Below are 17,659 nucleotides of genomic sequence, written 5' to 3'. Positions count from 1 at the left end.
CTACGCAGTTCCTCATGATAATAACAGAGCAATATATCCCTTTACGTTATGCTCCATTCATAACTCCATTCAGTGAGGGGGTGGGGGTGGGGGGGAGACATAATATTTAGAAATAGGCATGAAACATAAGATTTTCTTACAGAAACACATTAGGTTGAATAGTTACAGTCAAACACTTTGGACCAAGAGTCAACAAATATATATATATTTGATTATTTATGTAATTGTCTTCACAATAAATATACTTTGAACAATGTTAAACTTGTCAAAATTTTTTTATCAAAATGAAATATTCTGTTGAAAAAATTGAGTTAAACTAGAGTTTTCTTGTTTTGACGCATTAAAGTATGTTGCCAAGAAATAATTACAATTGGTGGCAAGCAAAACAACTAATAATAATCATGAGTGTTTAGCTTTGTATAATTCAAAAAATTTATTCATAATAGTCTTAAAAGGGTCTTCAAAGGTCTTAAATTGGGCTTGATGAAACCTGCAGAAACCCTGTTTTAGTCACTGTTAATTGATAAACAGTTTGCATATTTGTGATATTTAAATGGTATACGTGAAGTTCATAGGCCAATTTCATATCTAATATGTATACGTAAGCTACCGTTGATAGTTTCAAACCACTAGAAAAAGGAAGGGAATTAGAATTAGAATTAGGAATAGGTTATATACACGATGCCAAGTAAAGAAAAATGTTGAAATGGTTTTTAAAGCTTACTAGCAGTGAATAAAAAAGTGCTTTAATATTATGTGTTTGATTTGATATTTCAGAAGTGTGACACATCCAATTCTGGCACTCTAGAGGGATCTGAGATTAAACTCTTCTACAATTTGCTGACTCAACGTGATGAAATTGATGTGATCTATGGCAAATATGCTACAAGTAATGGCCAGATGAGCAGCAACGACCTGTTGAACTTTATACAATTTGAGCAGAGGGAGCCAGTGTCTTTGGACTATGCAGAAGAACTTATAGAAAAATATGAGGTGGATGAGACAGGTAATGCCCATGAATTACCGTAGGAATACATAAGGTAACAAGTTAAACCAGCACATTGATTAACAGTATTCATTTTAAAATAAAAAAGTAAAAATATTTTGTCAATTAAAGCATTTTTGTCCTATTGAACTTTCCATTCATCAAAGACTCCTGAAAAACAAATCATGGTTTCCACAAAAACGGAAGCAGAACAACATTTTTTAACATTAATGCTAAAGATTACATTTTTTGAGCTCCAAATCAGCTCATATAATCATTTATAAACGATCATGTGACACTGAAGACTGGAGTTAATGTTACTGAAAACTCGGCTTCACAGGAAAAAACATAATTAATTAATAATAATTAAGCAAAATAAATTATTTTGTTTCTACTGTACTGTATGTTTCAAGAATGTAATCTATACATTATTTCAAATGTACCCAGCCAAACAAGACAAGAATATGAGCAAAGATGGTTTCCTGATGTTCCTGAACCAAGAAGGAACCCTGTTTAATCCGGCCCACATTGACGTGTACCAAGACATGCAGCAGCCGTTGAATCATTACTTCATTTCATCTTCCCATAACACTTATCTGATGGAGGACCAGTTGAAGGGGCCCAGCAGCACAGAAGCCTATATCAAGTATGAGCATGCTTGGAATTGTCAACAGAATTGCATGTACACATTATGCATTCCTCCATAAGCAATGTGAACAAATGCTACGTCCCAATTCACCTACTTGTACTCCACCCTTTAAGTATGTGTTCTTTGGCACATACTACTTGATCATTAATGGACTGGTCTGTTGCTTGGTTACATGCCCTGTCAATCATCTTGTCAGATCCTCCATGTTTCTTTATAATTAATTTTAATTACAATATTGGAGGTGAATTAAAACTTTGCATGAACAATCTGCCATTCATGGGTATGTTAGGCAGAGAAATCACAACGTAATTGTGCGATGCATTATGAGATGCATCTTTCCAAAAGTTTTTTTTTTTTAATGTTGTAGCAGAGTAAGGCCCAATCCCAATTATATTTTTGTACTCCTACCCCTTCCCCTTGACCCTTAAAACAGAGTGTGAAAGAGAAGGGCTTCAAAATTTACCCCTAAGAAATGGGACAGCACTACCGCACCTGCACACGTCATCTTATGTCATCGTGAGCTCTTGCTTCATATGAGATCAGACGATTGCGACTACTGTATTCCAGTTTTCCATATAAGCAACTGTGTTTTTCCAGCTGCTTTTTTTGGTATTTATCTTCAGGAAATCACTGAAGGCATATATTATGTTATCATTTTGATATAATGCTACAATGAGATCGTAATTGTACTGTGCTTTTATACAGTGGCCATATTCATCTATGTAAACACACAAAACACAACATTAACATTATAGCAGACACTGTAAAAAAGGTCATTCCCAGCCACTAGACTTTTCTGACAGGGTATTGGAATGCCTTCGAGTCTCAGAATATTGTGGGACTGCTGCACAGGAGTTATTATTATAGATTATAGATAGTGAAATTTAACGTTTTTATTTTAGCGGGTTTTTTTTAAAAGCATGACGGTAAAACACGAGCACGGTTATGAATATATTAAAACATGTGCTTGTTTGTTGTAAAAATTCTTAATAATGCCAAAAAATACTCATTTGTGGATCTCCTTACTTCCGGGTGCAGCTATACTGCCATTGTGGCTGGTGTATTCTGGGAAATTTTCTTACTCCTTGGTTTAGAGTGTGGTCCTGAAAAATCTCAGTTCGGGAAAACCTCCAAATGGGGTATCTACCCCTTCCCCTTAGCCCTACGCCTTCAAGCTAAAGAGAATTGGGACACCCTTACCACTTCACAAAAATGCGCAAAACGAGGTGTGAGTAAGGGCTAATAGGTAGAATTGGGATTGGGTCTAAATATAATCTGGATAACATGAAGTCAATATTTTTTATTTAAAACATTAAAAACATCTTACCAAGCCTTTCCACTTGAAAATTTCCAAATGAAAATTTACACTCCATTTACTCTCCATTAAGTCATTCCAAACCTTTATGTGTTTCTTTATTTTGTTACACACACCAGAATATAGTTTTAAGCTATCTTCAAAATGGTTACAATATGCATCAGTAGTGGGAAAAACATTGAAGTTAATAGCTGCTGGTTTCCAGCTTTCCAGCTTTTGTGTTCAACAGAAGAAAGAAAGTCAAACAGGTTTGGAACAAGTGAAGGGTGAGGAAAGGCTTTTCCACTGTATGGTACAGAATGGTTTGGTTTGGCTCGACTTACTTTTGCGAGCTTTTCAACTGCGTTTTGTATTTAGTACATGGTACTTTCTTGTTTTACCACCTCGGGTGTGATTCCAAGTGAGCTGTACTGTAACCAAAATGTGACATATACACACTACTGATCAACGATTGGGTCAAGAGAATCATTACTACCGCCTTCATTTTATTTTTGACCAAATATTTAAATGGTCAACAGCAGCCACTATTGTATTGTTGGTTGATATGACTAAACTGTTTATACCACCACAAGAAAAAAACAAGATGTCTTTTTGTCATTTTTTAAATCATTGTGATTAAACATACCTTATTGATCATTGATTACAGAGGAGCGGACCCAGCAAGAAATGGGTGAGAGCACCTAGAATGAAAAAGGTTTTCAGGAAGTCACGACTATAGGAATAGTCCCAACCACTTTAAGTGGTACTAAACTGTAGTAGAAATGCAAACAAGGCAGAGCAAAATCGAAGCAAGCCTGGTCATGCTGAACCGTACCAAACCATACTACGGAGTGGAAAAGTGGATTAATTGATTACAGAATTCAGTTGTTGGGTGAACTATCCCAGAAACCAAATCTAATCCCATGTGTCTCACAAATCTGCCATGTGTGAACACTTTTTAGTCATGTTTGTAGTTTTAATTTAATTTACTTCCAACACAGAGTGTACTATTAGCTATTTATCTGCTCTTAAAGTAGAACATCCAAGTAACTTTGGAATACTCATTTAACATATTATTATTTGACAGACTAATAATTTTTTTAATAACTTTTTAGGATGTTATGTGAATTGAAATGCAGCTAATGGATGTTGTCTTTCAGAGCGCTGATGAAGGGCTGTCGCTGTGTGGAGCTGGATATCTGGGATGGAGCAAACGGGCAGCCGGTCATTTATCATGGCCACACACTCACATCCAAAGTGCCATTTAAAGACGTCATTAAGGCTATCAAAGATTATGCTTTCAAAGTAAGTGAAATAGCACTGATTGTGCGGACTAATGCTTGATGTCAGCAGTTTTGTGGATTCTGATTATGTTTCTTTGTTACTCCAGACCTCACCGTATCCAGTGATCTTGTCTTTGGAGAACCATTGCTCTTTAGAGCAGCAGAAAATCATGGCCAAGCACTTAACCACCATCCTGGGCAGCGCTTTACTTACTCAACCACTGGGGCAACAAATGCCCACCAAATTTCCAGGACCTGAGGTTAGACCCCTAAAATGATAAGTTTTTATATGGATGTTTACTTGAAGAGGAGAAACACAACATTTCATTCTGTAGGTCTGGCTGAAAAAAGCAATAATGATACATATTCATATATACATTTCACTTGATAGAATGGGAGCATGTTTATTAAATGTTTGATTTAATGTTATAATTTAAATCACTTTAAACTATATACTTTAAACTAAGTGGGGCTTTAGGTTTGTTTGCATGCAGATGCATCTCAAATCAATCTTGCAACCACCTCTAAAGAATTAAAAGAGTTTAATTTTAATTGTTTATGCATTTTAAGTTGTATTAAGAAACTGAAACTTTTGTCATCATTTACTCTCCCTCCACTTGATATAAAGCTGTTTGAATTCCTAAAGAATATTAGGAAAAAGTTGCCATTGACTTCCGTAGTATTTTTGTCTCCACTATGAATGTCAATGGCTGCTATGGTGTGGGTAAAGGTGTGGCAATTTACATATTTGCGTGAACTATCCCTTTAAACAATAATTAAAAATGTTGACAATTTTAATGATGTAATCAATAATTAGTAACTAATTGGTCCTGACACTGCTCACATAGCTGAGACAGATGGATTGGCACTCATCAGTGACATTTGCATTACACTTATCTCAATGATCTGAATTAAACTGAACTGAACTTATACTAAACTGAACTTAATCAGTTTTAATTTAACTAGGACTACACCAGCATTCTACCTCAACTCTCCTGCAGCCTGACTTGCTGGAATGTCCCACAATTAGAAATTTTGGCTTTTTCTCTTTTCTTCACCTGTGTTAAGCTGCTTTGACACTTTAAAAAGCACTGTAGAAATAAAAATGAGTAGAATTGAATCGATGCAGGAGTTAAAGGGATAGTTCACGTAAAAATGAATATTCTGTCATAATATACTCAACATTTTTTGGGGTGAATTATCCCTTTAATGAATGCTTCTGCTGTAATCCATACAGCAAGAGAACAGCAGAGCTTAGGTTTATAAAAAGACACATTACACTTATTCTATAACAAGACCTTGGCAGAGATGCTGTGCAATAATGCAAAAGATCCTGGCCATTAATATCTTATCTACTACTGACGTTCTCACAGAATACGCCTTATGCCGAGTTCAGACTGCATGACTTTAGCCCCAATTTTGACTAGCCGACAGGTTTTGAGAAATCGGCAGCAAATGGTGAATTATCAAAGACGTGATCTGAGAGAATCGCAGATAATACTTTTAAAATAAAATTAATCTATAATGTATTGCACGCAATTTTTAAATAAATAATATACAGTACATATATTTCTAGTCTATAAAGATTTAACTTATTTATAAAGCATTTATTTATTATTATTTTTTTTTTTTACAGGGACAATGTACAACATGACATGTTGTGCCAGAGTTAGCTACTGTATAAAGCTAATTTACATCTGTAGTCCCTAACGCACACTTTGAAAAAAAATACTAATAAAACTAGTGAAAAATAATGGATTTTAATTTACTTGTTCAAGTTCACTGAAGCAGTAGTTAAGGGTATTTTTAATGTATAACTTCTACAAATATATAATGCAAATGATTTGGAAATAACACCTCTCCAATCCAGTTCTATGAATCTGAGTCTTCCATAATACATACACTTATTAATGATTCCTACTTGTCTTTCTCGTGATGAAGAGTAGGCAAAATCTGATATGTAGTGGGGGAAAAAAGAAGAACGTGTTCATCAGACGCTGGATTCGAACCGGGTTCATGATTGATTGCATCAAAACATGTTGCTATTCGCTTTACGAGCTACGCCACTCATGCTGCTGTCAGTTGTGCTCTTTAGATATGTTGTCTCTGTCAATCAAATGGTGATGGGCGGGAATCAGTCAACTAGCTTTTTCCAACAAGGTGCGCTATTTGCACTTAGCCAAAATAGACACTCCGAAATCGGCATGTGGGTGTGGAAACATGGGTGTTGTGGTCTTCATTACATCCTATGGACCTCCTACAGAAATCCCATTCATGGATGGGCCAAAGTATTCAAAACTTGGTAGTATGAAGCAACATAAGGCTGAAAGCTGTCGAAGTAAAACAAGAGCGCTGAAGAAATTCCTGATGAGAGACAAGCATGATGTTGCATGAAAGCAGCAGAGCTTTTATTATGCCATAGAACTTCTGGTTCTTTTGGGCATGATCACATGGGGAAGAAGCAGCACTGTTTTATCATACTAAATATATTTTAGGGTTCTATTATAATGCTCTCCACAGTCTTCGAAACATTTAGGATAAAGTACGTTCATAAGTAAGCAAAATATATAACACTGTTCTAGTGCTTCTAACACCTTTAATAACAGACAGAATCACAAAGAAAGAGAGTGATGTGATAATGTTTGCCTGCGTTTTAAAATTCTGCCCTCCAGTCAAATCACATCATAAGCACATGTGCTTTTTAAGCTAGCACTTTAGAAAATAAGCCATTGCCTTTAAAGTCAAACATAACGTAACTGTTACCTACATACATTAAAGGGATACATTACCCAAATAGCTCACCATTTACTCACACTCAAGTGGCTAATTGATATTAATGGGTGTTTTTCCAGCATACTTGCTGTGTGTCTAACAGAGTAATGGAATTCAAACAGGTTTGGAACAAGTTAATGATGAGTAAATTACGACAGAATTGACATGTTTGACAGAACGATCACTTTGTGACATTTAGTTGAGTAAATCATCACAATGTTGGAGCCAACTTCAGGCACACTGGCATAGAGTAGAAACCAATTTCACATGCTTTAGCATCAACAACCTAACCACACCACTTTCGTTTAAATCAATAGAATCAGTTTGAATTTTAGCAGATCCTATTTACTACACATGTTTACGTGCTAGAGTTTCTGATGCAATTCTTTGATTACAGTATTTGAAGAGTATAGAAAACCCCAACTTGTTACTCTGTTATTACTTGTTGCAACGCCTGTGCTATTGATGGAATTGAAATTTCTGCGTCAATAGTTGATTTTCTCTCTAAATTCTGCTATGTTACAGTCACATTAGCAACATTTTGCATGCCAAAACTGGTTCATTGTTAATAGAGTAGAGATTTGTAAAGCAAATCTTTCAAACCAAGGAACTTTTAAGGTCTGCATGGCAAATTTGTACTCAAAATGCAAAAACAGCATTATTTTTATCTGCATTTTTATTTAACTTTGAATGAATGCAAATGAATGTTTACTTCAACAATGTTTACTCATTGTTAAAACATTTTTAACAATTATTATACAAGTCATTATTCTGATAATGTTTTTCCCAAAGCACATTTTACCAATTCCAAACTACAAGCAATCTATATTTTTTTGAAAAAGTAGGACCAGAAGAGAAAGACATCTTACATTTAAATGTGCATGAATATTACATCACATTTTAGTTTACATTGAATGAGATAGATGCAAGAGTGTTTGCGTGACATATTTCACAATGGTGATTTATATGAAATGAGATTTTAATTCCAGACTGTGGAAAAGAATAGACACGATGATGGTACATATTGCCGCCTTGTGGATAACAAAGACAGCACCTAAAGTGGCCACATGATCTCTTGAAGCTTCTCTTAAAGCCGCATCTCAGCCAATTTTCCTAGATGACTTCCTTGCAATGTCATCTTCCTGTTTACTTCAGTATCCATGAATTCAAATAGAGGAAGGAAGTGATTGTCAGTGGAGTTAAGATTACATGGATACAGATAAATTTTTTGTATTTGATTAAATCACCAAAGCATGCATAAAGTTTAAGAGCTGCAGTGTGAAAGGCAAAGACATGACAGTACAAGTTCAGACAGGCATGGTTTGAGTTGTTTATTTTGGTTGCGGGGTAGGAGGGGCTTCTGGTTGATGTCACTGCATTTTTAAGCTTGTCCGACAGGCTTTTTTTTTCAGCCATGACCTTTGTCCTGTACTGAGAAGTTCTGCCTGTTTCTCTGAATGAAAATATGTAAATCTAGTATGTCAGCCTGAGGGTGGATCAGCCATAAAGCATCATTTATAAACATGCCAAGAAGAAAGACCATAGAAAAGCGTCGTTTTTCACTTCCATATAATATGTAAAGGTTATCTAGAATTTCTTACACCTAGCTTACACCTACATCTAGCTTTCAGCTTAGGTTTTGTTCTTTATTGTACAGTATTGTATTGTTGTCTGCAGTTTATCAATCAGTAATGCTTGCTAAAAATAAAACTAATTTGGTTTTAACTTTGAAAGTGTTTATTGGGGAAAATATTTATTTTCTTCTGAATATTTATGAATAGTATATTTACAAATTTATGTTAACATGTAAACTTTCAATATACATTTTTTTAAGGTGTAGTTAACTTACAGAATAATAGGCCACTATTAAATTCCACTTATGGTTGATGGACATCAATGACTTCCATTCTATTTTTTCCCTACTATGAAGGTCAGTGGCAATCATGGACTGTTTGGATACCAACATTTTCCAAAATAATATAACATATATATTCAATATTTCAAACATCATTTTGTGTTCAACAAAAGAACACAAGAAAAAAATATATAGGTAATAAATTTTGGTGCATTTGAAAAAAAAAAACAGGTTTATTAAACAGATTTATTTCTTTTTTAATTATATTTTAGAGAGATTATACATTTAAATTCATACAAAATAATGAAAAATTGTATACATTTTTGTTCCTTTTGAATTGTGCTCTTTTTACATTTTTTGATCTATTATTTTTATGTAACATTTTAATAAAAAAATGTATTTAATATTTTTAATTATATTAACATGAATTTGAGTGTACTAATTTTGGACAGTTATAAGTCATAAAATATTTTGTTAGATTAGGTTTCAGTTTTGGGTTCAGTACTGACTGATCTAATGTATGTACACACATATAATATTGTAAAGCTTCCTTTAGAAAATATTAATTTAAATGAGAGATTTGTGAGGAGTGTACTCAAATATGCTGAGCGCTTAATGTATACAGTTAAAGTCAGAATTATTAGCGCCCCTTTTAATTAGATTATTTTTTATATGTATTTCCCAAATGTTGTTTAACAGAGCAAGTATTTTCACAGTATTCCTGATAATATTTTTTCTTCTGGAGAAAGTCTTATTTGTTTTATCTCAGCTAGAATAAAAGCAGTTTTTAATTTTTTAAAAACCATTTTAAGGTCAAAATTAATAGCCCTTTTATACTTTTTCGATAGTCTACAGAACAAAGCATTGTTATACAATAACTTGCCTAATTACCCTAATCTGCCTAGTTAACCTAAGTAACCTAGTTAAGCCTTTAAATGTCATATTAAGCTGTATAAAAGTGTCTTGAAAAATATTTAGTAAAATATTATTTACTGTCATCATGGCAAAGATAAAAGAAATGAGTTATTAGAAATGAGTTATTAAAACTATTATGCTTAGAAAGGTGTTGAAAAAATCTTCTCTCCGTTAAACAGAAATTGTATATTTATAGAAACTCAGCTTTTTGTATGCATCAATACATTAATTAATCTTAAATACATTTTTTATTTTTTCTATCTATTAGTATTTATTTTGAATAATTTTTTTTGAATAATTTTTTTATATATTCTGTAATAAATAAATATTAATTAAAATGTACTGTACAGTAAATTATGTAGTACTGGCATCTTTATGCATTTTTGTGTATTTCATTGCCATTTTGAACTGGATTTCAGTTTCAGTTAGATTATTTTATATTTGTGTCATCTACATTTCTTTTCCAGGACCTGAAGGGGCGTTTCTTGATCAAGGGAAAGCGTTTAAACAAACTTGATGCTGCTTTCAACAACAACACTGCAGAGGATGTGGAGAGTGTGTCAGAGGAAGACGAGGCTGCTGATCTGAAAGAGGGTGAACCCACAAACAAAGACTCAAAGGTGTGTTTAAAACCTAAAACCAACAAGTACCCACAGACACGAGTTTAACCTGCTCTAACCACTATCAATGTAGTGAAGAAATAGAACACACTCGTAAATATGAAAACATACTTAATTTGTACTGTTTTGACGTTTGTAAGGTTTCATATTGAATGTAAAGTGGAAAGCAAATTTTCAAAACGCTCAACAAAGTACACCTACTCTTATTTGCATACACAAAGTTGTGGTAGATAAGGTTGAGTTCAGATCAACGCACACAGCTATGACAAATGTTCACACAAAGGCCTGATTCAAATCAGTAGACCACAGACTTGTGCCTGTTTCTTATCCCATTCTCTTTGCAATCTCCATGTGAAGTCTATTTATGTTGTGACCTACTGTGTTTGAATCTGGTTTTGGATCCCTTTTGTAGAAATCCAAAAAGATCAAGCTGGCCAAGGAACTGTCAGACCTGGTCGTCTACTGCAAGAGTGTGCATTTCAGCAGCTTTGAGCAATCGAGGAAAAAACAGGCCTTCTATGAGATGGCTTCCTTCAAGGAGGGCAAAGCAGTCAACTTAGCTGAACAATCAGGTACAAGGGAATGCAAGGTGTGCTGAATTGTGGGATTGTTTTCTAGTAAGTTAAAATTTTATCAGTTTTTGTTCCATTAAAGTCAATGGGATTTGGTTTAATATCTGAAATAAGGTCAGTGGTTGATAGGGTTGCTTATAGTTTTTTTTTTTTCTTTTAAAGAGATAATTCCCCCAAAATTGAAATTTCCTCACCATTTACTCAAACGGTTCTTTTATAAATTTCTTTTTTTTGTTTAATACAAAAATTTATTCTAATGATGGAGCAAAGCAGTCATCAAAATTCATAATATGTACAAGAAATGGTCAATAGCCATTTGACTCCAAGTTTCCTCCCCCAAAGTATTCTTTAAATCTTTCTTCGTGTTCAACAGAAGAAAGAAACTTAAACAGCTTTGTAATGTAAATGATGACAGAATTTAAAATGTTTTAGTGAACTATCCCTTTGAATTGATATACACACAAAAATGTGTGAGTTCCACACAATCCCTTTATGTTGTCCTTACAGAAATTAAGTTAACTTCATTGTTTTTACAAATTTGTTGTCCCCTAAAAAATTATGAATTGTGCTGATTCAAATAAGTAGCTTAAACAAGCAGCAAAAATATTGTAGGTGCCAAAAGGGCACACACCAGATGCGCCGCTCAGCGCCACGACACGGCACACATATGACAGTTGAAAGTATTGCACACCAGACGCGCATATTCACATGCTATTTTAAACTAAACTATTCAGAAGGCGCTCTGTGGCGTGGCAGAAATATGAACAGTGTCCTGAGTCTTGGCTGGGTGCTGCGGACAGGCTTGCGGCGCCTGTGTGTGTACCCTGATAGAAACCTATGTTTAGAATTCTAAAATGTATGGCGCTGCGTGGCGCTGCGTGGCGCTACGCGGCGCTTCTGGTATGTGACCCCCTTAACAATGCCTAATAACTTATATAGTAGTCGACATAAAGATTGTCCTTAAACTATTCAAGAACACCCGTTGCCCTTTAATGGGAACTCTGGCGTGTTTCTCGAAAGACACTTTGGGACATCGCTAGACAACCAATTACTCACTGAATGCCAATGAGTTGGCAGAGCTCGGCTCTGCAAGTGCCGGTGATTGACCATTAGTAGAGTATATAACCAGCGCACGCGGAGCGAGCAGTTACATTTGTTGCTTTAGAGCTTCACTGAGCCAAAAGAGAAATATCTGCTAAGCTAATTTCCAGAGAGAAATCTACTCCTACCAGTGCGGGCGACAACGTAACAGCGGCAGTCAAACTGGGTATATTTCTCATCCCTGGGCATTTCACTGGTGGCTAAAAGAGCAGTTTCCACTAAAAGAACAAAATCCCATAAGAGAGCAACACGGTCGAACAACGTGCTGTCCAATCGTGCGCTTCTGGATGCGGTGGTTTCCTCTCCACAGATGTTGGGCACGAGTACTGCATCACATGTCTGGGGTCACGGCATGCTCTAGACTTATGGCACGTCACCCCTGCTGCTCCCCGCAAGTCGGTTAGCACAGGGGCAGGCCTGAGGATCACAGTCAATTGTTGCATCGGAGGATGGGCTAACATATTCTGATGACGGTTCGGACCCACTGTCACCCTCCTGGGTTGTCAGTGAGGTCTCCAATTTGGAATCGGACATCAAAACAAAACACCTGTGAAGAAACTCAACAGAAGGGAACATATAAGCCTACTGAAGTATAAACACAGGCGATGGCCCAGCTGCACGAGGGTGGTTCCGACCCAGGCTTGTTGCATGAGCTCCGCACTGCAACCGACTATGCTCTTCGGACCACTAAGTCCGCTGCGTGTGCGCTGGGGAGGACGATGGCCACATTAGTGGTCCAGGAGCGCCACCTCTGCCCAAACCTGGCTGATATGCACGAAGTTGATAAAGTTCGCCTTCTTGACTCCCCCATATCCCAGGCTGGCCTGTTCGGCGACTCCGTCGGTGAATTCACCCAGGAATTCAAGGCGGTAAGAGAGAGCAGTCAGACGCGATGGGCAATGTTATCATGTCATCTATCGGCGAGAACGTAAGGCTGCTCCGCCCCGCCGAGCCATCCACATCTGCTGCTCCTCACCGAAGGCGCCCGCCTACGAGAGCTGCCCCACCCTCGCCTGTGCCTCCGGCAAAGCGGCCGCGTCGAGCAGCTTGGAAGCAGGCACCCCCCCCTGCCCAGGGCACTGTTAAGTCCGATAAACAGACCGCATAGCGTCTTTGAGAAAGGCCATCCGGAGAAGAGGGAATTTGCTCTTTCCCCGGTGGAGGGCCAGGCCCCATTTCCAACGGCACTTTTCAGTGCCACCATAACCTCAATGAAAGAGCACTTTTCCACTTCCCCGGATGTGACAGCCCAATCTCTGCCAGTTTGGGACGCTATGCCTTCCGGCTCACAGATTTCGTGCATTTCGCTAGTGGCTCACATGTTCTGGGAGGACGGTCTCCTTTCTCCCACTCCTCAAGCCCCCCCTCCAGAGTTTAGGTGCGAGGTGAGAGTGAAACTCTCGCCTCCAGCTCTTCCGCGGGACCTCAGCGCTTCCCGGATCAGCACTCCCACTCTGCGCTGCCCCACTGCTGGTATGTCAGCGATTGTAGCGATGAGTCCATTAGCGAGAGCTCTGCCTGCCTGGTTAGTGCGGGCCAGCTGTTCACAGTGGCTCATACACACAATCAGACTCGGCTATGCGATTCAGTTTGCGAAACGGCCTTTCAAGTTCACGGTTGTGTATTTCACCAGGGTTAATCGAGCCGGTCCCTCCAGCCGCTATGAAGAGCGGTGTTTTACAGCCCGTACTTCATCGTGCCCAAAAAGAGCTGTTGGTCACGGCCAATCCTAGATCTGCACGTTTTAAACCACTGTCTGCACAAGCTGCCGTTCAGAATGCTCACGCAGAAACACATCCTCTGATGTGTTCGTCCTCGGGATTGGTTTGCAGCGATAAACCTGAAGGACACATACTTCCATGTCTCCATTCTTCCACGCCACTGTCAGTTCCTGCGGTTTGCGTTCGAGGGTCGAGCTTGGCAATACATTGTCCTCCCCTTCGGGCACTCTCTGTCTCCGCGGGTCTTCACCAAGCCCGCGGAGGATGCCCTAACGCCCACTCGGAGCATCCTTATGGGCGCGTGCACGCGGCGCCTCTCTAACAGACATTTGTAGAGCTGCGGGTTGGGCAACACCTAATACATTTGCAAGGTTTTATAATCTGCGAGTGAAGCAGGAGCTGGAACATACTCGGTTAAGGTGTTGTAACACACTTGCTGTGCCATTCTCCTTAAAACGGAGATATGTGCGTCTATTTACTCTGCCAGTATATATAATATAATATATAATATAGTCAAATGCTAGCCCGTTACATTGTAGGTCTGCCCGCTGGTAAGCCCGCGTTCTGGGTATAGGTGCCTGGTATGCGCGATTCCCACTAGGTGATCCCATATGCTTATTCAGCCACGGTGAAGTCCCCCCTCACAGGCGGACCCGTGTCTTCCCTCACCGCTAACCATCTTATATTCATATGTGTACTCCCCCTTCTCAGGGCTAGTCCATATGCTCTCTTGCCACATTATCTCCCCACTTGGGTAGCAGGTGGCCTCCGCAGCGTCCTCCCTATCGGGACTGCACACTTTCCAACGTACTGTTGTATTTAAATTCCTAGAATTATCTAAACGCCTTGCGGCTCCCGAAAAATATATCCAAATCCGTAAATCTTCTGTTGAAGTGAGTTAAGTAAGGGCCAGGGAACACGTTGGAAGACCGCGCCTCTGGTGATGCAGGTGCGCTCATGCTCGCTTTTGCCTGGCAAACCACTCATCGGGGCGAAGGTAAGGTTCAATCATTATGGCGTTTTCCATAAATTTCCCCATAGTGGAAGTTTTTCCATATAGCATTGAAGTTCCCCTCCTGAAGGGGAACGCTCCAGTTACCAAAGTAACCCTCGTTCCCCAAGGGGGAAAACGTAAATGCTATGTTCCTTTGCCATAATGATTGCCCCTTAGCTGTAAATTAAGTCTCTTCAGCTAAAAAAGGATGCCTTAGCTTTGCTCACGCTGTGCTTATATTACCAAATTGATAGCAATGAATCTTGTTTGCAATCCTCTAATCCTAATTTCAATTGTCAGCTTAGTCATTTAATTGGCACTGAAATGAGGAATCAGAGTCTGCATTTACATACTGTTCATATACTTTATACACTTTTAGTACCCAACTGTAGAGTTTAATATAGCAATAACAAAAATACATCATCACTGCATTACTCTATTAGGTTTAACTTGTATCTAATAAATAATGGCCATTTTACTATTTTATGTTTTTTTTTGTCTTATAGCCAATGCATTCATTCGTCACAACATTGATAAGCTGAGCAGAATCTACCCGGCTGGATCCAGAACAGATTCATCAAACTACAATCCTGTGCCACTGTGGAACGCTGGATGCCAAATAGGTGCAAATGTCCTGCGATATGATGCAATATGAGTTGAAAGTAACCCATGCATGAAAGTAACATTTGGAATTGATTTTATTGCTCCACAGTGGCTCTAAATTTTCAGACTCCTTGTAAAGAGATGGATCTGAACCAGGCCCGATTTCTTCCTAATGGCAAGTGTGGCTATGTATTAAAGCCTGAGTTTCTGAGAGACCCGGCCTCACAGTTTGACCCCTACAACCTCAGAGAAGGGCCCTGGCTGCAGAAGAAGATCCTGCACCTCATGGTGAGATGATTTTTATAGTTTGATAAATGATAAACGAAGACACACACAGACAAAGAATATAGAACAAATTAGGCATGGACAGATCAATTTAAAGTATAAATAATAAAACGTTTTCTCGCTAAAATAAATAATGTTAAAGCAAAATATATAATTACAACTAACATATTAATTACTAAAATAAATAATTTTTCAATTTTAAATACCAAGTAAACCTGTGCAAGAAAATATGTGGATATTTAACTACACTGTAAAGAAATGTAAAATGACGAATCAGTTTTTTGTAAACTTGTAAATTGCTAGGTCCTGGAAAAGCAGGGCGGGTTATGCCATGGATGAAAAGGAGCCGGGGGAAAGGTTGTTGCTGACAAAAGTGAAGAGGGTTGGGGAGTCGTGGAAGAAAGTGTTGAGCGGGGGTGTGGGAGGATTGTGAGGGTTGGTTTGGTGTTGTCGCGGATGAAAGTGAAGGAGGTTGGGACATTGCGAAAGTGAAGAGCAGGGTAAGGGGAAGGCTTCGGGCTGGTGTTGTCACGGATGAAAGTGAAGACTGTTGGGGAACAGTGAAAGTGAATGGTGGGTGTGGGGAAGGGGATCGGTAAAATAAGGTGCCAAATCCGGCTTGTTTCGGCACAAATTAAGCCCTGGTTTTTATGTTACTTTGAACTTATTAAAATATGTTAACCGTGTTTCAACTTAATTTTGTAAGTTTTCCATGATTGATGTTTTAATGTAATGTAAGTTAAAGTGTATTGTAAAGTTAATTAGATTCAAATTACAAATTAAGGCAGCAAGTCATTTTTTACGGTCCAAGATAAACATAAAAATAAATATTTTTAAATCAAATATTTAATTGAACATTTTTATGTATGCGGGTGACGAAGTGGCTCAGTGGTTAGCACTGTCGCCTCACCGAAGAAGATCGCTGGTTTGAATCCTGGCTGGGTCAGTTAGCATTTCTGTGTGGAGTTTGCATGTTCTCCCTGTGTTTGCGTGGGTTTCCTCCGGGTGCTCCAGTTTCCCCCACAATCCAAAGACATGTGCTATAGGTGAATTGAATAAGCCAAATCGGCCATAGTTTATGTGTGTGAATGCGGGAGTGTATGGGTGTTTCCCAGTACTGAGTTGCAGCTGGAAGGGCATTCGGTGTGTAAAACATATATGCTGGATAAGTTGGCATTCCGCTGTGGCAACCCCTGATAAATAAAGCGACTAAGCAGAAGGAAAATGAATGAAAAAATGAATGAATGAATGAATGAATGAATGAAAAAATAAATGAATGAATGAATGAATGAATGAATGAATGAATGAATGAATGAATGAATGAATGAATGAAAAATTACACAAAATGCTAAAATCAGCCTTATTTCAGATTTGGTGATGATTAACATTAACATTAGTAGTAGTAGAATTTCTTAAAGGACATCTAAAATGATGACAGAGATAATAATGATGAAATTAAAAAAATTTATAATATTATCGAAAATATCAAAAACCAAATGTGAACCTATCTAAAAAAAGCACCTTTCATAAATGTCTATCCAGGTCATTTCAGCCCAGCAGCTCCCGAAGATCAACAAGAACAAGGAGAAGTCCATCGTGGATCCTCATGTCCGGGTGGAGATTTATGGTGTTCCAGAGGACCACGCCATCAAACAAACACATCACATTGACAACAACGGCAAGTGAACACAGCAGTGTATACAGTTGAATGCAAAATAATTTGCCCAAGCATGAATTTTTCTTTTCTTTTTCAAATATTTCCAAAATAATGTTTAACAGAGCAACAAATTTTTCATAGTATTTCCTATAATATTTTTTTCTTCTGAAGAAAGTCTTATTTGTTTTAATAAAAGCAGTCAATATTATTAGCCTCCTTAAGCAAATTTTCTCTCTAGTTAACCTAACTTGCTTAATCAAACTAATTAGCCTAATAAAGCCTTTAAATTCCACTTTAAGCTGAATACTAGCATCTTGACTAAACTAAACTGTTTGCATGTGTGTGTGTGTGTG

The 17,659-nt window shown here is 37.8% G+C and overlaps 1 protein-coding gene across 1 annotated transcript in view; it reads left to right on the top strand.

The window, feature by feature from the left end:
* Nucleotides 1–17,659, top strand: part of plcd1a (phospholipase C, delta 1a) — a 46,262-nt gene that overhangs the window by 21,497 nt on the left and 7,106 nt on the right. Inside the window, exons 5-13 of the mRNA XM_056450961.1 lie at nucleotides 778–1,006; nucleotides 1,433–1,631; nucleotides 4,089–4,233; nucleotides 4,319–4,471; nucleotides 10,221–10,373; nucleotides 10,786–10,945; nucleotides 15,268–15,384; nucleotides 15,474–15,652; nucleotides 17,192–17,327. Coding sequence (XP_056306936.1) covers nucleotides 778–1,006; nucleotides 1,433–1,631; nucleotides 4,089–4,233; nucleotides 4,319–4,471; nucleotides 10,221–10,373; nucleotides 10,786–10,945; nucleotides 15,268–15,384; nucleotides 15,474–15,652; nucleotides 17,192–17,327 — 1,471 coding nt within the window. The remainder of the gene's footprint in view (nucleotides 1–777; nucleotides 1,007–1,432; nucleotides 1,632–4,088; nucleotides 4,234–4,318; nucleotides 4,472–10,220; nucleotides 10,374–10,785; nucleotides 10,946–15,267; nucleotides 15,385–15,473; nucleotides 15,653–17,191; nucleotides 17,328–17,659) is intronic.

The sequence above is a fragment of the Danio aesculapii genome, chromosome 24 (genome assembly GCF_903798145.1).
Source record: "Danio aesculapii chromosome 24, fDanAes4.1, whole genome shotgun sequence".
Classification (NCBI taxonomy): Eukaryota; Metazoa; Chordata; class Actinopteri; order Cypriniformes; family Danionidae; genus Danio; species Danio aesculapii.
Note: the sequence above shows the minus strand (reverse complement) of the source record. Positions and strands in the feature narration are given on the sequence as shown.